This window comes from Fulvia fulva, chromosome 8 (genome assembly GCF_020509005.1).
Source record: "Fulvia fulva chromosome 8, complete sequence".
NCBI classification, from domain to species: Eukaryota; Fungi; Ascomycota; class Dothideomycetes; order Mycosphaerellales; family Mycosphaerellaceae; genus Fulvia; species Fulvia fulva.
In genome coordinates this window covers 1,601,966-1,625,582 of record NC_063019.1, presented here as the reverse complement: position 1 = coordinate 1,625,582, position 23,617 = coordinate 1,601,966, and the positions used below count along the sequence as shown (strand labels likewise).

At 46.3% G+C, this 23,617-nt stretch overlaps 5 protein-coding genes across 5 annotated transcripts; 3 read left to right on the top strand and 2 right to left on the bottom strand.

The window, feature by feature from the left end:
- Positions 1 to 16,097: 16,097 nt before the first annotated feature.
- Positions 16,098 to 16,637, top strand: CLAFUR5_11118 (uncharacterized protein; the record flags this gene model as incomplete). Its single annotated transcript, XM_047910266.1, has 2 exons — positions 16,098 to 16,301; positions 16,332 to 16,637. The coding sequence occupies 2 exons, from the start codon at positions 16,098 to 16,100 to the stop codon at positions 16,635 to 16,637; spliced, it is 510 nt and encodes a 169-aa protein (XP_047765492.1).
- Positions 16,638 to 17,024: 387 nt separating this feature from the next.
- CLAFUR5_11117 (uncharacterized protein) lies at positions 17,025 to 18,143 on the top strand (the record flags this gene model as incomplete). The annotated part of the gene is made up of 1 exon (XM_047910265.1): positions 17,025 to 18,143. The coding sequence occupies one exon, from the start codon at positions 17,025 to 17,027 to the stop codon at positions 18,141 to 18,143; it is 1,119 nt and encodes a 372-aa protein (XP_047765483.1).
- A 269-nt stretch (positions 18,144 to 18,412) lies between these two features.
- Positions 18,413 to 19,705, bottom strand: CLAFUR5_11116 (uncharacterized protein; the record flags this gene model as incomplete). The annotated part of the gene is made up of 4 exons (XM_047910264.1): positions 18,413 to 19,053; positions 19,114 to 19,246; positions 19,303 to 19,427; positions 19,483 to 19,705. The coding sequence occupies 4 exons, from the start codon at positions 19,703 to 19,705 to the stop codon at positions 18,413 to 18,415; spliced, it is 1,122 nt and encodes a 373-aa protein (XP_047765482.1).
- Positions 19,706 to 20,879: 1,174 nt separating this feature from the next.
- CLAFUR5_11115 (Averantin hydroxylase) lies at positions 20,880 to 22,548 on the top strand (the record flags this gene model as incomplete). Its single annotated transcript, XM_047910263.1, is given in 3 exon segments — positions 20,880 to 20,945; positions 20,959 to 22,440; positions 22,495 to 22,548. 3 exon segments carry the CDS (start codon positions 20,880 to 20,882, stop codon positions 22,546 to 22,548), a joined length of 1,602 nt encoding a protein of 533 aa, XP_047765485.1.
- A 203-nt stretch (positions 22,549 to 22,751) lies between these two features.
- Positions 22,752 to 23,413, bottom strand: CLAFUR5_11114 (uncharacterized protein; the record flags this gene model as incomplete). Its single annotated transcript, XM_047910262.1, has 2 exons — positions 22,752 to 23,127; positions 23,217 to 23,413. 2 exons carry the CDS (start codon positions 23,411 to 23,413, stop codon positions 22,752 to 22,754), a joined length of 573 nt encoding a protein of 190 aa, XP_047765484.1.
- Positions 23,414 to 23,617: the final 204 nt, after the last annotated feature.

The window sequence follows — 23,617 nt, the reverse complement described above, 5'->3', positions numbered from 1 at the left end:
ACGACGTCGACGCGGCGATAGACTAGCTTAAAAGCCCGCTAAATAACCCGCTACGAAGCCTACGCGGAAGTAACGTAAGGAGCGATTCGCTAATAACTCCTCCGACCCCGATTCCTCCGACTTGTCCTTAGACTCTAATTCCGATTTCGAAGAGCGTCCGCGCCGTAAGAGTAAGGGTAAGGATAAGAGATCGAGAAAGAGATAAGAGACCGTTATCGTCGACGACGACGACTTCGAGATTATAGATAGTAGCGTAGATATTGTACGCTATGACCTAACTATAGTAGAAGACTTTAAGACAAGTTCCCGTATTAAAGTACCTAAGCCTAAATTCTTAGGGGAGAATATAGGTAGTAAAGACTCGCCGATACTTAATAAGTAGACTACTTAACTCGGTAATAAGCTTGCCGCTTCTATCTTTAAGGACGTACTATCCGCCCTACTTTTCGTATAAGAAACTACTATAGGGTTAGTATACTCTATACTCCGTAACTATATTCCCTAGAAGATCGTCTTCTCTAAGGTTCCCTCCGCAAGCCGGCTATTTAAGAGCGTAAAGAAATGCCTACGTTTCCTAGATAAGAACTTCGGCGACTATAATCCCGAGGGTACCGCGCGTAATAATATAGACGCGCTTAAGATAGTAGAGAATAATAAGTTCTCCGAGTTCTATACTAAGTTCTAACATAAGCGCGCCTAGCTCCTATAAGGCGCGAGCCGTAAGTACGAGGTTATCGAGCTTAAGAAGAAGCTAAGCTTTAAGTACCGTAATTGACTAGTCGTACTACCTAACGCGAAGTCGGTTAAGGAGCTTACTCGGTAATACTACCGCCTAGAGAGCGAGCTAGCTCAACTTAAACACGACCTACTACGTACTAAGAACGACGAGAAGAAGGACAAGAAGACGACTATACCTAAGGGTAACGGTACGGTATCGGTACCTCCTATAGTAGGGTAGATTATACTACCGGTACTCCCTTTAGATAACGGTATACCTCTCGGCCGCTCTCCTTATACTAATTAGCCGCTCCTTCCGTAGAAGGACCGCCCTAATTAGTATAAGAACCTTATATAACTTACTTAAGATTAGCGTACTTAGATTATCGCTAGCGGTAGCTACCTACGCTACCGGGGTACCGGCTACGTCTTAGGCGCCGCCGGCTACCTACTTAACCTATACGAGCGTCCTAAGAAGAAGGCTAATAATAACGGCCTTGCGGTTACTAAAGTACCGGCGGGAAATGCCTAAGCTATTATTTAAGCGTAATAGATAATAGTCCGCCTTAGGAAGTCTTATACTAGAACTAATACCCTTACGAACCTTATAAATATACCCGTACCGTATAGGCGTTTTCCTTATAAGCCCGAGCGCGTACGCCCTCTTCTATAGAAGTAGATAAAGGACCCGAAGTCTTGTATTACTTTATAGTAGAGGGTAGGGCAAATAGAATATATATATATATATATACCTTCCTTAATAATAGTACTAACTCTAAACTCGTAAATACTTCCTTTACGTCAAAACACAAATTTCCGCTCTACGATATTAAGCTCTTTACGCTAGGCCTAGGTAATAGCTCCTACGTACTAACAATTATTACTAAAGCTATAAACATTAAACTAAACCTTTAAGGCTATATCGAGACGGTTAAATACCTAGTTACCGATACCTACTACGATATAGTCCTTAGCGTTAGATAGTACGTAAAGCATAGCCCTTATAAAGACTAGAAGCGAAGCGTACTTACCTTTAACGACGTTAACTATTAGAATCACTCTCTCTATAAGAACGTTAGCCTACTAGTAACGTTACCTATCCCCGAGTTACTACTAACGCCGGTACCCGACTATAATAGCCTTAAGCGACCCGATATCCGTAATATACTAGTCCCTTAGCCCCTCGAAGTTAGCGCCGAAAGAGTTAGGGCTAGGTATAGAGACGACATTAAGTAGATTAACTTATACAAACTCCGGAGACTCTGTCGTACGAGAGGTACGGAAGTATATACTATATAGATTAACCTACGCGAAGTATATACGGCTAAGAGCGCGGCCGATCTAGTTATAGTATAAGCGTTAGGGCTTTACGCTATAATAGTACGAAAGGTTATAGGCGGTAACGCTATATTTACGTACGCTATATATATTAAAGATATATAAGGGCGCGCGTACTATAGGGTCCGAATGAGATAGTTGTTGTTCTACGAAGCTACGAAAGAGGAGCGCGAGGCGCGGCGAAGTTATAAAGTAAAGCTAAGCCGCGCTAACCCGATGTAGAAGGTCCGCGGTTCAGCCGGGCCGACGTAGCTATAGTAAGGGGTCGCGGGCTACCCGTGATAGTACCCCCCCTCCTAAAACACGCCTTAGTCCTCTAAGCGTTATTCACCTTATAAGGCCACTTGCCTGTCGAGCTCTATAATCGCGCGAACGCCGAATCATCCTCTAGTGCCCTGTCGTTATCCGATAACATCGCATTCGCTCTATTAAGACTATCCTCGACCGGCTTCCTTCGAGAAACATGTTGCCTAGTTAGCTAGCTTGCCCTAGATCTAAGTCTGTCTTCGGCTCGCACTCGCGTATAATCCTTATAACTAAAGTTGGGTATTATTGTAGGCTCTATAGGCTCTACTCGAGTATCAAATATGTACGGAGTAGATTCTATTAGAGGTAAGGCTCGAGGCGACTTATTCGTGACGGTGTCTTTCGGAATGACCCTAATCGAGTTGAGCCCGAGTATCTCAGTAGCTAGTAGGGACTAGTCAGATAGAGCTACGAAGCCTATAGGCGTAGACAACTCCGGCCGGTTATGGTGAAAGTCTATAATAGCGGCGGCTACGTGTTCAAGTATGTCCTCTATAGGTTGCTAGGTCTTACTATCCTCCTCGTTCTAATATCTAGCCTATTTTACCTTGTACTATATATCTACTTTGCGCTTATGCCCCTTCTTCACCTTGCCTACCCGCTTACGGGTATATATGTTAAATATCTTTTCCACCTCGTATATATACGTAGGTGCTGCCACTATATCGGCTACTACATCAGCCTCGGTAGTGTTAGGTTCGATAGTTATCGGTAGTAGCGGCGCTAGATGCTGCCCTTTAAGTAGTAGGAAATCGGGGTGGTCGGCTCGTTGTAGTTATGAGGTATAGAAGCAGTTATTAAGTCCTACTAGAGCGTCTAATAGTTTCAGTCGATAAGAGAGTCTAGCCGGCATAACTTCCGTGATCTAGTAAGGGCCGGCATATCTCCTGTCTAGCTTCTTAGATAGTCGAGTCGTACGGATGTTCTTAGTACTAAGATATACCTAATCACCTACCTTATAGTCTAGAGGAATGCTTCGGTGGCGGTTTGCTACCTCTACTTAGAGAGCTTATAACATTCGTATATTCTCTTAAAGATGTTTATGAAGCTCGTAAATTCGACGCACAAAGGTTTCTACTAATCGCGCGTCTAGTCGCTAGAGAGTAGTCAGTCCTCCCTCCTTTCTAGCGTTCAGGTCAACTCGCTCTATAAACTTAGGGTTGTATCCTAAGGTGGCGTAGAACGGCGACACACTAGTAGTCTTAGACAGGTGATTGTTAATCGCGAACTAAGCAAGGCATAGCCATTCTGCCTAGTTATCCTATGCCTCGTTAGTAAACATACGGAGATACTGTTCTATCGCCTAGTTAGTACGTTCTGACTGTCTATTAGTTTCTAGGTGATACGAAGAACTTAGCTTACGATTTGTACGGAGCATCTTATAGAGTTTCTTCTAGAAGGTAGCAACCTACTGCTTGCTACGGTCTGATATAATAGTGTTAGGAAACCCGCGCCGACAGAATATATGTTTAAGGAAAAGCCTTGCCGCATTCTGTGCTATTATTACGCTAATAGGGATCAGCTCGACTTCCTTAGTAAGCCTATTAGTGACGGTCATAATGTTGTTATAGACTATACCGTCAAGAGTACTATCTAGGAGTCCGATAACAAAGTCGACTATAATGTGTTTCTAAGGCCGATCTAGAATAGGAAGTGGCTATAGTAATCCTAGTGGCTAGGAGTACAGAGATTTTATTATACGGTAGGTACGGCAATTCGCGGTGTATCTACGCACGGATCTCGCTAATCTAGGCCAGTAGAATTCACGTGCTACGAGTTCATAAGTACGAGCTCGTCCTAGATAGCCTACTACTAGAGCGTCATAGTTTATCTTGATTATCCTGGTCTATAAAGCTTAGTCATTTAGTACCTATAAGCTCTAGCCGTCGTATTAGTTTCGAATATATAGCAGGTCGCTATCTACTTTGTAGTGTGCTAGGTAAATCTTCGCTCTCTATAGTAGTGTAGGAGTACGGTCTTTCTATAGGTCCTTAATCGCGGTCTTAAGCTCGTTATCGGTTACGTACGCCGTCGACATTCGATACTCGAGTTCGGCTTCCCGCTAACTTTTACGCGTCGCCGGTTATTTAGTAGGCGCATCTCGTTCTATAGGCATAAACTCTTTAGCTTTAGGGTTTAGCGGTACTAGTTCCTCTTCTTCCGGCGTATCTTCTACTATTGCCTATAGTAAGGCGATCTTAAGGAATCGCTTAGGAGGTAGCAATGTCTAATACTAATGCTAGTTCCGAGGGTCGTCTACCCCCTACGGAAGGTCCTAGCTACGTCTCGTTAGGCTGTCTAGCTTTGTACCTTAAAGTCCTAGACGGTATATTATCTTGAAGTTAAACTGTAATAAGAACTTAGCCTAACGCGCTTGTCGCCGATTTAGCTACTTTGTCGTCATAAAGTATTCTAGGTTCTTATAGTCGGTGTAAATCTTAACTAGCTATAAGTCCTTATTATCTACCTCGTAGGCGAGCTCGGGTCTCTATTCCTTAAAAGCCTTGATAATAGCTAACAGTTCCTTATTATAGATTTCATAATTGCACTCCTATAGACTCAACTTCTTCGAGTAGAAGGCTATAGGATGTAGCACACCATTCTCGTTATACTACGAAAGCACGCCGGCGTTTATAAAATCTGAAGAATCTGTCTCTATTACTATTTCCCTGCCTAGTACGTAATATGCGAGCATACCGGCTTTACTAAACGTAGCTTTCAAATTGTCAAAGGCTCGTTAGTAATCTAGTGACTATTGAATCCTTCTGTTCTTATAATTGCTTAGTCCGTCCGACTTGGTCAGGTTTGTAAGAGGAGCAGCTATACGCGAAAATGCTTCGATAAATCGCCTATAGAAGTTGGCAAATCTAAGGAAGGCCTAGACATCCTTTAGGTTCTTAGGAGCTTCCTATATCTGAATACATTCGAGTTTCTCGGGGTCTATCTCGATGCCGTTAGGGGTTATAATTAGCCCAAGATACTTCACCTTCTATTAGTAGAATTCGCTTTTGTCGATGTCCACTATAAGTCCTATATCGCGTAGCTTAGTAAGAACCTTCCGTACGTGTTCAATATGCTCCTCCAAGGTGTCACTAAAGATAAGTACGTCATCTAGGTAGGCCGACACAAAGTCATCTAGGTGTTCTTATAAGACCTTATTAATATATAATTAGAACGATACTAGTCCGTTATACAAGCCGAATGGCAACACTAGATACTCGTAGATGCCGTATCGTGTCGCAAACGCTGTCAACCACTCGTGCCCTTTAGCTATCCGTAACTTGTTAAAGGCTGCTATAATGTCTAGCTTTATAAAGTACTTCTTACCGTATATACGGTTAAGCGTCTCTTATATCAAGGGAATCGGATACCGGTTCTTAATAGTGATCGCATTCAATCCTCTATAGTCGATATAAACACGTAGCCTACCTCTAGGCTTACGTACCACTAGTACTAGTGTAGGAGACTAGTTCGTCTTTTGCCCTACTTTCCGTACCTTCCCTTTAGATGTTTACTCGTCTAGCCATTTCTTAACTACCTCGTTCTCCTTCTTAGCTAGGCCGTAGGGCTTGCGGTATAGTGGCTCTTATAGACTATTAGGCTTAATATGAATCTTATGATCTACGCCTAGTCGGTAAGGTAGGAGTCCTTTATAATCCTTAGCTAAGAAAGCGTCCGTAATATCGTAGTACATTAGCGGCAACTTCTCCTTCGGGTTATGATTGAACTGCTTGTTCAAGAATTGGTCCAGATCATTAGTAGCTATTGCACTTAGCTTAAGCTCTCCGCCGTCGCTCTTACGCCTAGTAGGCATAATGTAGAAGCACTCAGCCCTAGGCCGGTACGCGTATATCCCCTACGCGCGTTAAGAAACGCCCTAGCAGTCTACTTCTTCATCGTCTATGTCTTCTAGGTTATATAATAAGACATTCAGCTCTGCCCCTCCTACTATAAAGCTCGCTATATCTCTAGTAAAGGGCTCTAGTCCGTACCGTACTAGTGCCTACTTCTTCTTCTCGCGGTAGTTTAGGGATTGTACTATTATCGGTGTCTTATTCTATAGACAGTGACTAAAGCAGTAATCCGACCTAAATGCCACCTCGCCTATCTCCTAGAAGATGTTTAGGTTATGCGCTATAAGCTACGGTAGGCTAAAGACGATATCGTATTCGAGGTCGGTAACGTAGCATAACATTTGCTCGTAATGATCGCCTATAACTACGTCTATAGGGGCCGCGTGTGTAATCTGCCGCGTAGTGGCCGTTCTATCTCCTAGTATTAGTCGTCGGCTTTACGTCAAAGGGATTAGGGGTATTATGTATTTACGTATAAATTTCTAGTTAAGAAAGAGAGAGGTAGAAGTAGAATCTATAAGGCCTCGAGCCTTTCTCTATTATATTATTACGGGTAACACTATATAAGGGTACATAGCTAGCTATTACTTATCTAGTGCGTATGCCGATATCTTAAGCTCCTTACTATAGTCTATTACCGTCTCTTACGTTCCGTGTCTCTCAATCTTATGCTCTTTCTGTCCTAGGAAGTTCGGGTGACCGCTATCTACTACGCTTAGGTAGCGGTCGTGCCATTTCCCTACCGCGGATCGGCGGCTAGGGAACTGAGGTTCGCGTTCGGATTCGGCGTAGTATTACGTAGACGCGGTAGGCGATAGTCGCTATCGTACCTATATATTAGGCATTTAGGGTTAGTCGATACGTAAGAACCTATACGGTAGCGGTAGTACTTACCCTACTTCTTAAGGTCTTCGCGCTACTTACGGTTAAGCGTAGGTAGGTTCTATAGATATGTCGGCAGATCCTCCTTCTTCTTAGTACTAGCGTACTATAGTAGGCGCTATACTAAGGCACCTACTACACCGGTAGCGGTACTAGTAACTACGTTACCGTTATTCTAGTTATTCTAGCCGCTATTACTGTTCGAGTTGCTATTGCCCCGGGGGCGCTCCTTCTACGGGTATAGTCGATCTGTCTCGTAGAAACTCTCGTCTAGTACGGTGTACTCCTCGATAACGTCTTATATACTATCTAGGCGGCGGTCGACTTCGCGGTCGCCGAAGGTCTTAATAAAGTACTTACGGTTTAGTCGGTTACGGAATAGTATAAGCTCGGTCTTATCGGTCTATAACATCTAGGCGCGTAACTTCGAGTAGCGGGTATAGAAGGCTATAAAGGTTTCGCCTTGTTCTTACTTATAGGTAGTAATGTTAACTATAGCCTTAGTTCCCTTATTACGTATACTATATTAGCGTATTATCTAGTCTAATAACTCTTCTCTAGTCTTGAACTCGTTAAAGGACTACTGTCTAGGCATAGGGATCCTCGGCTTAATACTTCGCTAAGGATCACCTTGTGTCTACCTATACACGAAGCGTAGACTATCTACCTTAGTACGGAAGGTTACTATAGTTAGCTTTAGGAGAACACTACTATACTAGCTGTCGAAATTGGGGTCGTTATCGTTCTTAAAGTACTTAGGGTCGGGCACACCCTTACCGATCTCTATGCCGCGAGTAAGGGTGCGGTCAATAGTAAAGAGACGTTCTAGAAGGTCAACTAGTAGTGTCTAGGTACGGGTGTTACGCATTCTCGAGTTACGACTGTTATTAGGTCCTAGTCGCGGACGGTCGTTATTACGTCCTCGGCTATTATCGCTACGGTTATCGTCGTCTCTATCGTTATCGTTATTACTACTACCGCTACCGCCCCCTCCACTAGTAGCTTCGCGATACCTACGTAACAGCTACTCGAGTAAGGTCTCGCGTAGGCGGGAACGAGAGGGTCGGCGGCCTAAGCGGCCCCTACCTCCGTTCTATATAGTGTCTCCTGCCTCAAGCCGAGCCTTTAGGTCATCGACTTCTTGTTATAGGGCCTAGTTCTTCGCCTTAGCATCTTGTGCCTTCTTCTTCTCCTTGTCGTAGGTCTCGCTAAACTGCTTATATAGGTTATTAGCTTCCTTATATTTCTTCCCTAGCTCTTATAACTTAGCTAGGTCGTAATCCTTCTTACTCTTAAGATCTGCTGCCATTTTCTATATAACAAGCTCTTCACTTCGTAGCATCTTATAGATGCGGTCGTATTCGGTGTATAGCGTAGTGTACTAGGTGTTCTAGAGGTCGTTAGCTCGCTCTATTATATCGAGTTGTCTGCCCTTAGTAATTGCCGTATTGACTACTTATAGCACGAAGTCGTAGGTAGTCTTCGGGTGTTAGGATACAAGGGTCGTGAGGTTGTCTAGGGTGACATTCTAGTATTCGGATGCGAGAATATGTTCTGCCTCGTCGAGTAATAGATACACCTCGTCTAGGTCGCCGCCTAGGTTCTCTTCGAGCTTAAACTCGAACAGTTCTATAAAGTCAATCTCACTACCTTCTTCTCGCTCGAAGGCCTTCTAGTAAGCTTTATTAATCTCTTGTTATAGCGCGATACCGGTGTCTACTATAACCCGCCGGTTATCGTCCTATGTCTAACTCTAAGGAAAAGAGGAGAGGTCGGGGAAAAGAGATGTGCGCTGCTTGCTTTTACCCTTAGGCTTAGGTAGCGGTAGTATGCCGCCGTTCGCTATTTATAAAGTCATGTTGTCTAGGTTCGGGGGAGGCGTAACGGTGCCTATATCCTGACTATCTACGAGCGCGCGACTACCTACTAATAGTGTCGCCGCGTTACGTTCTCTAGGCATCTACGCGCTATACGCCTTACCGTGTTCTGTGTTCTAATGCGGCTCTACGCGTTCTCGAGTTCTACGGTTCTGTCTGTTCCTATTGTTACGCGTCCCTTACCTAGATCCGCGATCTAGGTAGTAAGGTAGAACAAACTATAAGGGCGCGCGTACTATAGGGTCCGAATGAGATAGTTATTGTTCTACGAAGCTACGAAAGAGGAGCGCGAGGCGCGGCGAAGTTATAAAGCAAAGCTAAGCCGCGCTAACCCGATATAGAAGGTCCGCGGTTCAGCCGGGCCGACGTAGCTATAGTAAGGGGTCGCGGGCTGCCCGTGACAAGATAGCTACTATAGAACGCTCCGTTATCGATAGGAGTACTAGGTAGAAGCCTACGCGATAAACGTAGCTAATTATAACGTATTTATAGAAAAGCTATACCGGAAGTAGAAGGACCCCGACGTACTCGGTAAGCTACCGGCTATATACTATTATCGGTAAGCTCTATTCTCGAAGTTAAAGTTAGATAAGCTACTACCTTATCGCCCTAGCCTAGATTATAAGATTAAGCTAAAGAAAGATACTCGGCTACCGTTTAAGCGGCCCTATCCGATTTCGAATAGAGAGTTAGAAGTAGTAAAAGCTTAGGTAGATAACTAACTTTAGAAAGGTAATATCTAATGTAGTAACTTACCTATAGTATTACCGGTAATTATCGTACGTAAACTAGGTAGTAGACTACGCGTCTATATCGACTACCGCGCCCTAAACGCTATTACTATAAAATCGAGGTACCCTATCCTACTTATTTAAGATACCCTTAACCGGATTAGTAGTAAGAAGTACTTTACTAAGCTCGATATAATCGCTACCTTTAATCGTTTACGTATCGCGGAAGGGGACGAGTAGAAAACGGTATTTACTACGTACTACGGTCAATTCGAATGTCTAGTAATACCCTTTAGTCTCTATAATATACCCGGCACCTTCTAGTTATATATTAATAACGCGCTCTAAGAGTCCCTAGACGGTTTTACCTCCGCGTACCTCGATAACGTACTTATATTTAGCGACACCCTAGAGGAGTATATCGTTCACGTCGAGAAGGTTATAGCGAAGCTATAGGAGGTAGGACTTCAACTCGATATCGATAAGTACGAGTTTTACGTCTAAGAGACGAAGTACCTTAGCTTAATTATAGGCGCGGACGGTATTAAGATAGATAAGGACAAGATCGCCGTAATCTAAGAATAGGAGACCCCTCGTAATCTAATAGATATTCTGTCCTTCCTTAGCTTTTATAACTTCTATAGGCGGTTTATTCGTAACTACTTAGGCATCGCCTACCCGAGAATATAGCTTACTAAGAAAGACGTACTATAGGTATAGGGTAACGAATATTAGGACGCTTTCGAACGTATAAAATAAGCGTTTACTAAGGACGACATTATACTTGTATATTTCGTACCCGGGCGAGAAACGAAGCTCGAAACGGATACGTCGGACTTCGTTACTACTATAGTAATGTCGTAGTAAGGAGAAGACGGTATATAGCGCCTAGTAGCTTTTATGTCTAAGAAGATATCGCTATAAGAATATAACTACGATATCTATAATAAGGAACTACTCGCTATTATAAAAGCCTTTAAGGAATAGAAACTAGAGCTTATATCTAGAGATATTAATAGAGATAAGGCCGACTTCGAAAACCTTACCGACGAAAGCGGTAAGCTAATCCTAGTATACTCCGATTATAAGAACCTTAAATAGTTTACGAGTACTAAGGTCCTAAATAGACGCTAGGCACGTTAGTCCGAGTTCTTATCGTAGTTCTATTTTAAGATTATCTATATCCCTAGTAAGACAAATATCAAACCTAATACTCTAATACAGCGGCTATAGGACGTCCCTATAAACGATAACGACCTACAAAGATAGTATTAAGAACAGACGTTACTACCTAAGTACCGATTCCTTAACATCTCGCTAATAGAGATCCGTCTAGGCCGATAGGACAATAAACTTATAACTAAGATCCGCGTTATATACGGAGAAGCGGAGCTATAGTAAGCGTTACGCTAGTTAGACGTAGGAGAGCCTTATACGCTACTACGCTAGTACCGTATAGATAATAGCGAGGCGGTAGCTATAGGCGGCCTTATCTATATTAAGAATAGATACGGCGGCTATAATGTCTTCGTACTAGACGTACCGGGTTTACGCTTTAAGGTCTTCTAAGTATATTATAGCACCCCCTCTACTAGTTACCTAGGTCGTACGAAGACCTACGAGCTTATTACTCGCGACTTCGTCTAGCCCGGCCTTTCGTAGTATATACGTAATAAGATCTTTAAGTACTACGAATACCGCTCGTTAAAACCCTCGTAGACGTAATAACTAGGGCTACTAAAACCCCTACTAATCCCGTTTGAACTATAGGACGAAATTGCTATAGATTTCGTAGTAGGACTACCGAAGAGTACTAATTATAATAGCGTTATATATACTAATGCCCTTACGATCACTAACCGTACGGGTAAGGGATGCTATATGATCCTAGTAAAGGAGATAACGGCTAAATATATCGCCGAGGTCTTCGTCCGGGACTACTACCGCTTATATAGTACCCCTCTGTCTATTATTATAGATCGAGGTAGTTAGTAGCTATTAGCTTTTTAGTAACGCTTCTATAAACTAGTAGGGATAGTCTATAAGTTGTCTATAGCCTTCTATTCTAAGACCGATAGATAGTCTAAGAATATAAATAAGGAGATAGAGAAGTACCTCCGTATCTTTATCGACTACGTATAAGGAGATTAGGTATAGTAGCTTCCGCTAGCGGAATTTGTAAAGAATAACTATATTATAGAAGTAATAGGTATGTCGCTATTCTTTACCAAATAGGGTCGTAATCCTCGTACTAGTAACTTTAATAGAGATAGCCTCCCTAAGCGTCTAATACCTACTAAGTAACGCCTATCCGCCGGAAAGGTAGAGCGTTTTGCTTAATAGATAAAGGACTTCTATACGCACCTATACGAATACTTACGTTACGATTAAGCCCTATAAGTAGATAACGCTAATATATACCGTACTATACTACCGCGATATAGCCTAGGCGACCGTATCTATATTAATACTAAAAACTAGAAGTTATTACGCCTAGCTAAGAAGCTTAATATTAAATAGTTTGGACCGGTAATAACTACTACCGCGCTTGGTAAGAATACGTATAGTATTGCCCTACTAGAGACGATCCGCGTATATAACTCCTTCTATTTAAATCTTCTCCGACCGGTAGATCTAGGAGATAATATACGACTACTACTAATCGAGGTTACTAATAAAACTAGTAATACGTTTAAGACCTAGGAGGTTAAACGCGTCCTAGATTCTAAGCCGAAGGGCAGAGGCATTACTATACTAGTAAAATAGAAGGGCTATTTAGATAGTAAGTCTACCTAGGAGCCCGCGAGCGTAGTATATAAGGATATACCGAAGGTAGTCGTAGACTTTAAGTATAATAACCTAACTAAGTCTATACCGATTAACTTTTATCCGCTAGAAGATTATATTTCAAATAAGACCTTAGTCGATATAAGGCCGGACGCGAACGTAATAGATCTAGTACCTTAGTTAACCGTAACGGTATAGCCTCTACGTAAAGGTAATAGCCCTATAGCTCTAGCTAAGGATAACTATATGCCTAATACTAACGATAGCTATATTAAAAGAGTTTTAGTACCTACTTCTAGTAAGTTATTAGAGCTAAAAGACGAAACGAACGATATAGAGAATAATAAAGCTTTCGTATTTACGCTAAGGAAGATTTAAGGATATACGCTTTAAGACGAAGGTGTTTTAGAGGGGGGTAGTGACACGGCCGCTCTGTAAGTGACGGATTCGAATCTGATCACGTGACCCCGGGTCACGTGACCCGGATGACTAAGCTCGGCCCGATGCCGACGCCCGACACCTCGGCCTTTAAGTATAGGCCTCGTTCTTAGACTCTCTTTTCTCTTTAGCTATCGACTTCGTTAATACTATACCCTTATACTCTTGTACTATAGTCTCGTAATACTATTAGTTATAGCTCTTTAGAACTACGGTACCCTAAGGTAGGGTACTAGTAGTTACCGGGGTCTCGGTAGTAGCTATAACTATAAAATAGGTTATAGGCTAGTAAAAGTTCTACGCGGGTTTACTAGGCCTAGAGGGTACTACTGTACTAGTTATAGTAGTAGTACTATAACGGTATAAACTCTACTTTAGAGCTTCCTTATCGTAGCGAGTATTAGTAAGCGCTAACCGGGCTTATAACTATTACGTTAGAAGTATAGAAAGTTATTATACGGGCTTATATAGGGTGTTTTAAAAGCAGGTTATATATTATATATGTCTATCTAGAATAGATAAGTATTGCTCTTAAAGAGGCTATAGGTAACTAATTAGTTACCTAATTCTTAGCGTACGTAGCCTTAAGTTTTAATAATAGGATATTACCTATATATACGCTTGGATCGCGATACCCGTAGCCGTATCCTCTTTTTTATAGTTACTCGTACCTTATATAATAGCTAGTATTGCTCCGAGTAAGTACTTTATATAATAGCTAGTATCGCTCCGAGTATATACTTTATATAATAGCTAGTATCGCTCCGAGTAAGTACCTTATATAATACGGCTAGTATCGCTCTAAGTAAGTACTTTATATAGTACTATAGCTAGACTCTCTCCGCGAGATTAAGGCTAGGTCTAATATAAATACGCTCCTAGAGGTATAGTATAAAGTACTTACTTAGAGCGCCTAATATAAGCGGCTACGAGTAAGTACTTTATAATACTATCCTAGAAAAGAAGGGTCTTAATAGATAGATAATTACGTACCTACTAATAAAACAATTCTTTCTACGTAAGTAGTTTACGATAGTATAATAACCTCTATTATATATTATATTCGAAGTAATTATAACCTATAGAACTTTACGGATAGCGTACTTAATCTCTTCCTCGTTCTTAGGTAGTATACGCCTTATAAGTCCTATCGACTTTTGTATACGTTGATACTAATTTAATAATAGCTTATATCTATCTCGCTTTAATATCTTAACTATCCGCTTATTACCTAATACGGAATATCGCTAAAAGTTATACTCTATCTTACTCCGTAGATACTACTCTTACCGTTTATCGAACTTCGTACGGATATTAACCTTAGATAGCCTCTATTTATTAAGCCTCTGCTTAAAGATTAGTACGGTAATATAGACTCTATAGCTATAGCTTAAACGCTATAGAATCTCGCGGTATAGTATATTACTTATAATAAGCTCCGCGATCTACTTATAATATAGATCGAGGTCGATAGATAGTCTATTACGGCTATACGTAATAACGGGTATTAAGGCGTTCGTTATATTATTATCGGTAACCGGTAGATTATTATTACTTATACTACGAGTAGCTAATAAAAAGTTTAACTTTAATAATTACGTAGTTTCCGAATACGGTATCGACGATAGTAAGTACTTACTTATAGTAGCTTAGAATTGGTACTACGAGTAAGTACTTAATATATAAACAAATCGACAAGTCGACATATCGATATATCTACTACCTTATATATCGACTACCTCACATATCGACTAACCGAGATATCGACTAACCGACCTACTAATACGTCATTTTTGATAAACGTGACACATCAGGCTACCAGGACATTCGGCAGCGACCGGCCACGAGCCCACTGCACTTTCCTGGTGCCTGGCCTGGCTACCACCGTACAATTTCACCAAGGGAAGAGACATCCTACATACAGGAACCCGCGCACTCTGTGAGATCAGCTTCGCGACTATGTTGGACACCGTGATCGTTGCGATCTTTCCGACTTTCCTTCTCAACCATTGACCTGGCCCCATCGGCGGCATGATCCTACACAGCCAACAGGCCCAACACCATCAGTGTGCGATATCCTAGCCGCCATCGCTGAAAACACACCTCGTGGCTAGCACACAGATCGGGCGACATCCTGTATCATGTTCCAGGCTCTGCAGTGCTGCTTCGTTACGTCCGCGCCTCCACCAGAATGGCCTGGTCCGTAGTCTTTTGGAGCTCTTTTTGTTCCTGGTGGCCGCGTATTACCTTGTGCGCTCGAGGTACAGCCCCACGAAGGTAGCCGCTCATGTGTTGTTGACAGAAGAAGAGATCGACGACCTAGTGGAGGACTGGACACCAGAGGATTCTGTACAGGAATAGCCTGAGTTGATGAGGCACAGCAAGCACGTCCCCATATTGCATCGTGAAGCCTCGACTGGGCCTGCAGCGTAGACCTGGTAGTCTGCCTTACGGCAAAGTCTTTATTGAGGTCCTGAAGGAGCTACATAAGTGCCATACACCGGGCGGCACCAGAGCCACCCTATTTTGCTGAAGTACATATACTATAACGGCCTGCCATGCTCAAATCTACATACGTCTCAGATGTGTGTGGCTCGTTCAGAACGAGTCCTATGACGCAGTGGCTTAGCGTGTCGTTCTTATACTCTCTCCTGCGGGATTGGTATGATCTTGATCATCCGTAGAGATGCGAAAGTCGTGGGTTCGAATGTCAGTACTATGCATTCACTCATTCTATGAGTTTTAACCCGTGGCTTGATCAGTGTGCTGACTGTTAGATGCAGCCCACTAGGACTATTCCTATATTGAACTATTTTTTGGCCGTTCGCGCTAAGGTTTTGGTAACGGCGCGGGGTTCGGAGGCAGGAGCGAAGACTTGCTGACTACTCTTGCTCTTTTGCTTCGACATGCACTTGATGCGTTAAGAGACCTCGTAACGTGTATACCTGGCCCAGCACGGATGATGGCTAAGTGCTTCATGTTCATGCCGCCACGTAGACCGGAACGAAAGAGTACGACTTGAGCCTACAGAGCACTCGGCGATAATGTTACTCCACGACAGCGACCGCATGAGTAACAAGAACAACACGATCGGACATGCCCGCTATCATCGAGAGCACTGTATACGCCGGTAGTGTATCGTCACGAACATTGCGCTTGCTGTGCGTATGGATCCCAACTTCGCCAAAAATTGCCGAGAATTGGTGATAATGGGCGGCTACCTCGATCTTAACCTCCTCCAGACAGCCGGCACCGTCCTCCTGGCAGATCTTCAAAGCGACATCAACCTCATGATCGATTCCGAAGGCGCCAAAATGGCCTTGACTGCCGAATTCCCCAACATCACCATTGTCAGCAATGCCGCGAACCAGGTCATGAGCACATAGGACTTCTTGGACGAGATCCATGAAGTCAGCGCGCCGTACACTGAGCTCATTTCCAACTACTATGGGACCGAGTTCCCGCTTTGGTACGAGACTGCTGCGGCTGTCATGCTGGAACCGTCGATCGTTAAGAACAGCACGAAGTTTTACCTGGATGTGGACACGAGTTATGCTTCGCCGGGTTATGGTAACATACACGCCTACCAGAAAGCTCTGGCGCCGACGGCACAGTCTTTGCAGAAGGTCAACTTTGTGATCGAGATTGACGGCGATGCGTTGAAGCAGAGGGTCAAGGAGGCTGTCCAGGCTTCGCTGAGCTGCTGAGTATGATCGATATATATGTATGATGGTACCGCTGACTGCCAAGCGTTGAAATGGCACCTCATGGTGCTGAGTCCTGGCCACAAACGTTTGCATTTACCCGATCTGTATCCCGCAACCCCTTCTCCCAAAGCACGAGTGACAGCCAAAGGTATTGCTCGTTTGCGAGTGGTTTGCATTCACTCAAGCCAGATCGCGCTCCGCGCTCAGAACATCGGATCTTGACAGCCATGTGACTGCGAGACCCATCACTTCCGCCTCACCTCTGAACACGCGATCAAGATGATCATGCTGGCGCCTACACTTCAAGCAGAGATGTCCTCGCCGACATCTTCACTGTGATAAGACAACCACCTATATCACCAGCAGATCTACAGTAACACCACCGCGATGACTCAGGAGACGACCATCGGACTGTTCCGGCTACCGAAGGAGCTTCGCAACCGCATCTACGAGGAGGTGCTGAGTGGTGTGGTAGTCTGCTACCCGTCAAGAAGCCGCCAGCGGAAGAAACTCGTATTCGACGAGGAACCAGGAGCAGGTCTTCTGCTTGCCAGCAAACAGATCTTTGAAGAGACACTGCCCATCTACAACGCCACATCAACTTTCAGATTCGACGACATTTGCCGTTTGCTTGATTGGGCACTCAACGTCAATGCCAATGGTACCAACAAACCGTCTTCCGTCTGCCTAGTGATGGAAGTTGACATCACGGAAGAGTCCGTCCGCACGTATGTCAGAAAGAAGCGTCAAGAAGACAAAGAGCAGGAGGCCAGTGAGAGTACTGCACACGAGACCAGTGAGGGTGCCGACGACGATACCAACAAACGCATCAGCGAAGAGGACATGAAGAAGGCTCGCGAGTCCATCAACAAAACAGCCACGAAGTACCTGCAAGACGACATCAACCTCGCTGCAGAGAAAGTCCTGCGCTTTAAGAATGCCCTGACCGGCAAGCTTTACACTCTCAAACAAAAAAACGAAGCACCTCAACTGCACGCTGAAGTCATTGCTCAGTCAATCACCACCAAGAACTGGGCACGCACAGACAAAGGCGATGCTCGACAAGAGCCAGTGCTCGTGCGCTGGGGTCCGTTCGACGATCCTTTCCTCGAAACTACTCCAATTCCCGAAGGGCTCTCTGAACGGACCAAGGCGCTCGCGAAGCAGTGCGGCTTTGTGTACCACAGGACAGCGAGTGATGGCGAGCGTCAAAAAGCAGGCCAGTGCTCGGAGGAGCTCGAATCGAGTCCGCACTGCGACTCCTCTGCTGACGACCCCTTCGTCGACACGCCGCCGAGCAAGAACGTGCTGGGCCGCCTCGGGGCTGACTCGGCAATTGAGATTTGCGAACCCAAAGATAAAGACAGGAAAACAGAGAGGGCCAAGATCACATGCGATCCATCGAACCCCGCGGAACTCTCACCCATCCAGAAGATAGCTTCGAAGTGGAAGAATGCAGTTGTGCCGAAGTTACAGGAACCTCCTATCGGACGTACTTGGGTTTGATCTGGGAGAAGTATGGTCATTGGGCCGAAAGCTAACGATATTTCGAAGACATTGGAAAAGAAGGTAGGGAAATGCTAGGGCGTATCTGGGGACTGGTAGAACATATTGGGGATAAGAGTCCTCTTCTGGGGGAACTTCGATGGGAATGGAGATAAGTCATCTTGCATTACATTCAGCATTATCATATCAATCAGATTCGCACGTATCTGTCCCTTAAGACCAACCTGCCACTTGAACTGTTCATCGTCCACGCTACCTCCTCCCGCCGCTCATCCGCACAACACTACCGCTATCACCAAGCCAGCCCCAAAAAGCAAAGCACCAGAAAAGCACACCCGAGCAGAAGCTGCAGCAACCTGTCCCCCACCCACAGCCTGCGTCGCACTCGGCCCCATAACAGCATTGTCCCCATCCCCACCCCCACCTCCAACAACAGCAGTAGGCAACGGCCCCTCCGACGGCGTCGCGCTCGCAAGACGAGAATACGTCGCCAGCTGCGTACTCGCATCCGCCGGCGGCGTCGCCGTAATCGTCACAAACTGCACACTCGCCAAACTCGAAGCCTCCGCCGAGTTGGTGGCTTGCACAGAGAAGGTGGTCGTCGTGGTCCGGATCGTTGAGGTTACGGCCGAGGCTTGCTGGTAGATGGCGAAGAAGTAGCGGTAGTAGTACCATGTGCAGGTGAAATTGTAGTAGACTGTGCGCGTGATTTGCGTGGTGCGGGCAATCTCCGTGGTACGGGCGAGTTGTGTGGAGGTCGGGATGGATGATGTGACGGTGATGGAAGTGCCGCCTTCGACTCGTGCGGTGCAGGCGCTGTTTGTGCAGCAGAAGATGTCGTTGGGAGAGTCGTCGAAGGCGTAGCAGCTGTTGCCGGCTTCGCAGTATTTGCGTCTGCCGTCGGCGAAGACTGAGATTCTCATCATTAGCATGATAGAGAGGGTTGCTTGGGAGCTGCGGCGGAACTTACAGCCATCGCAGCATTGCGCACCATCTGGGACGCAGCCTCCGCCCTGACAGCACTGGGGGAACTGGCCGTCGCAGTAGCGGCCTCCGCTGCAGCATGTTGAGTCTGCTGGTGCGCAGCCTCCCACGCAGCATTTCTGAGCGGAATCAGTATCACAACTTGCGCTTCCGGAGGGACTGTTTAACGACGTACCTGTCCTACATCGCAAGCATCTACTCCAGCTTCCGCGCTGCAGCACTCCTGTCCCTGTGTAACGCACGTCGCGGAAGCTTGACAACACTGCGCACCAGCTCCATCCGGACAGCAGATGTTCCATCCTGCGACACATGGTTAGCGAGTTTGTTGACCAGGACATGATGTGATGTCACTCACGATCACAGAAGCCATAACCTGGTTGGCAGCTTTGTCGTTTGTCCAAGCCTGTGAAGAGGCTTGCAGTTTGGTCAAGATCAGAACCGAGTCCTGGCATTAGCATGGTCTGGTTGCTTGAACCCAGCAATGCCATTGATGCCTCATCGTGAAGCTGGAAAGGAGAGCTGTTCCTCGCATACACTGTCCGCAACAACAAGCAGACCAAAACCTGATAGAGAAGCATTTCGTTGTGCGCAGTCAAGCTGGTAGCCACTGTATCACCATGGAATAGATCATTGCTATATACTGTATTCGGCCCCCAGATGGGCTGATCCTCAAGAAATCAACAAGCCTCAGGCATTCGCATTCGCATATAAGAGAAGGCTGAGTATGGGAGCTTGTGTTGGCGGTCTCAGTGATTGTGGCGCCCAGGCATGATTCCCTATGTTATGCCAAGTCTGGGGCGTCTGCATGTTCCCTTTGTCGCGTGGCCTGTCTGGGCGCGGACTTCAGCCAAGAATTTCAGATTGAGCGGAGTGCCTGTCGATCTTGGTTGTGTGCATGTAGGGTTTGGGGCTGTATTGATGTCAAGTCTCTGTGGATGTGCTGTTTCTGCGCTGTCAATGCTGCATTCCAATTCTTTGTGCAGTCACAAATCGTAGGAGTCCTACTCGGAAGCATACAGCCAGGCAAGACCAACAGCTCACGTTTATGTCCACTTGAAATGTCCACGACGCAGACACATAGCGCCTGTCGCCGGTCGCGCCCCGTTATCACTTCGTTCGTTCGATGGAAATGCAATGGGCTCGCGCGCCGGTCATATGCAGTTTCGATGCGGCATGTGTTTGTGGACGCTCGTTCTATGCAAGCAAGGAAGCAAGCAAGCAACGCGGTCATTTGACTGCGTCTTCATGCGATGCCAGGAAGTATTACCATATCATGTTGTCACAGTGCACGACAAAGTCTTGTTGTTTGGTGTTGACAGGAAGGTCAGCATCAAACATTGATGCCATATTGATGGCTCTCTCATTCGCCATCAGTGCCCACACGCTAGTTCTAATGGAAGTGCCCGCTAAACATGCCCTTGACCGCGCTACATCCTTCCGCAACTCTGCCCACACCACCACTCTTGGCTGCAACAGGAAGCCACCATAACTCCTCGGCTGTAACGTGGCCCGCTGCACCGCAGTTCATGGCATGATGGCAGTGGAAACATCATGTATTACACCTTGGCATCTTATCCCGCCGTGACCACGTCCGCAACCCGGTAAGGTGAGCCGTATGCATGAGCACAAGCACAAGATGCAGTAGCGCTTGAAGCCGACTCGCACAGCTTGACTCCGCTAGTGCTTCATCATAACAAGTAGATCCTTGTTGCTACTGCTGGTTTGCATTCCCGAGCATTGAGGCCAGGCACAATGATCGAAAGCCTACAGCACAGCGCGACCTCTGCTGTCTGGCTTACCGCGGGCCTAACGTTCGTGGTGAGCACTCCAGGCGTGTCTTGATGGCAATGTGCTGACATACGAACGCTTCATCGGCTACACCATCTTGAAGGTCTTATACAACATCTCTCCCCTCCATCCACTTGCCAAGTACCCCGGCCCACTCCTCTGGCGAGCCACAAGACTATTCGCCTCCTACCACCATGCCACCGGCGACCTGTACCAATGCATCGCCGCCATTCACGAAAAGTACGGCGACACAGTGCGCTTAGCTCCAGACGAGCTCTCCTTCTCCTCACCATCCGCCTTTCCACACATCTACAACTCGCGGCCACAGCTTCGGAAGTCTGAGTGGCATTTCGGACCTGCGAACGAAGTAAAGCTACCCGATGGCAATGCCTTGCCGGAAAGTATGATCACCGCTCCAGACGCTGAGCACACCCGACTTCGAAAGCTCGCAGGTCCTGCTTTCCTCAATGCTGGCATTGCCGAAGTCGAACCTGTCCTTCAGAAGTACACCGATCTACTGTGCAGTCAGCTCGCTGTCGCGAGTAAGGAGAGATCTCAGAATGTGGTAGAATGGCTTCTGCGGACGTTGAACGATGTTATTGGCCAACTTGCCCTCGACCAAGAATTTCAATGTCTCGAGTTGAGGCGTATGCATCCCTGGCCCAAGTTCCTCCTCAGTGTCCTGAAGCAGACGGCATTCCTCAACCAGTTCCGTCGCTTTGGCTTCTCCTTCAAGATCTTGACAATGATGGCGCCGCAGAAAGTCCTAGACGAGCGGGATGAGTTCATGAACATTGCGTACCGAGCCGTCAACCAGCGGCTCAGACGAGAGAAGGGCGAGGTGTCAGACATAGGCTACGGCTCCGACCAAAAGTCTCGACCAGATCTCGTGGGCTTGATGCTGCGAGACATGAAGGGTACTGATAGACTGTCAGAGCCTGAACTCATCTCCAACTCCATCCTGATCGTTGGTGGCGGTGCTGAGACGACGAGTACATGTCTGAGCGCCACACTGTATCACCTATGCAAGACACCACACGCCATGCAGAAGCTAAAGGACGAGATCCGAGGAACCTTCTCAACAACCGAAGACATCACAATCAAAGCCATCTCCGACCTCCCCTACCTGAAAGCCGTCATCGACGAAAGCCTCCGCATCTTCCCAGTAGCCAGCTACATCACCCCGCGAGTAACCCCACGCGAAGGTCACATCATCGACGGCCACGCCGTTCCTGGCGGCACACACGTCTCAATGGGGCAATTCTACATGGGCAGGTCAGACAAACTGTTCGATCACCCAAAGGAGTTCCGACCTGAGAGATGGCTCGAAGGAGGCGAAGTTCAAGGGGTGTCTGGGAAGCGAGTTGATGAGATTCTGAAGCCTTTTAGTATGGGTCCGAGGAATTGTATTGGGAAGCAGTTGGCGTTGACAGAGGCGAGGTTGGTTACGGCGAAGTTGATTTGGGGGTTTGATTTGGAGCTTGATGGGGAGCATGGGAGGTGGGTTGAGGATGCGAGGTTTTATGTGAGTGTCATTGATGGTGGGTTCGATGGAAAGGTGTCACTGATGCTTCTACAGATTCTGTGGCTTCTTCAGCCGTTGCGGGTGAACCTCACGCCCGTGAGGCGGTAGAAAGAGTACAATGGCCCCTTGTTCGCGCACGAGAGGTACCCGGACGTGGTATGCAGCGACTTTGAGGTTCCAGTACGGTTCAGGATACGTAGGAGTACTGCACTCTTCTATGAAGTATTAGCTGACGGAAAGAACGCATCGTAGGGTGACCTCGGCACTCACCGTTCCACATGCACACATAAGAGGTGATATCTCCGCATCTTTCAATCCATACCCGCAACCTCAATTTCAATCTCCGCCCCAGTAGCGCCAGCAGCGGAAGTGGTGACCATGGGTCCAGCACCCAAACTGGCCGGCATAACCATCGCTTGTCTCGACGCAAACCAGCTTGGTCTGCGACACACCGCCACGCGTTTCTCCGTCATGTTGAATGTCAGGGTAGGCATCTGCGCTCCGACTCTGAGGTGTATGCGAGGGCCCCACTCGACATCGAAGACGAGGTGGAAGATCGGACTTGGGTCGGGGACAAACCAGCCTTGGTACACGACCTCGTTGGTGATGAAGTGAGTGTGCGCCGGCTCGACTGCTTCCAGCCAGGCTTTGGCAGTGACCCAGGAGTCGCATGTGATGGAGCTTGTGCTGTAGTAGCGGGTGGCGAAGGTCTTGCGCGTGTTGCGGTCGATGTGGAGGAGGTGAGGAAAGGGGTTGGTGGTCTTGGTAATTCGCACTTCTTTAGTTGGGGGAGTGAGGGTGCGGTCGAGGATGTCGTCGTAGAGTTCTTGTGGGAGTTGAGGATGCGGTTGCGGAGGTCGGTGTCTTTGTGTGGCTGTGCTGCATCGCCTGCGGCTGTGCGCTCTGGTTGATGCATGTTGGTGTCTTCGAAGACTTGGTCTGGGAGCGGGCTTGCTCGACGTCGAGGCTGCATTGTGGTGCGTATGTTTGAGGACGGGGTTTGTTTGGAGAAGAGGATGTCTTATAGTGCCTCGCCTGGTAATGACGTAAGTACTGTCGGCTTTTCGTTCACGCTAATGAATGTGTCTGTTGCATGTGATCATGAAGACCCAACTTCTGTACTCCACCGGCTACTAACTCGCGAAGTTACAAAACGCCACTCACATACCACCTCACA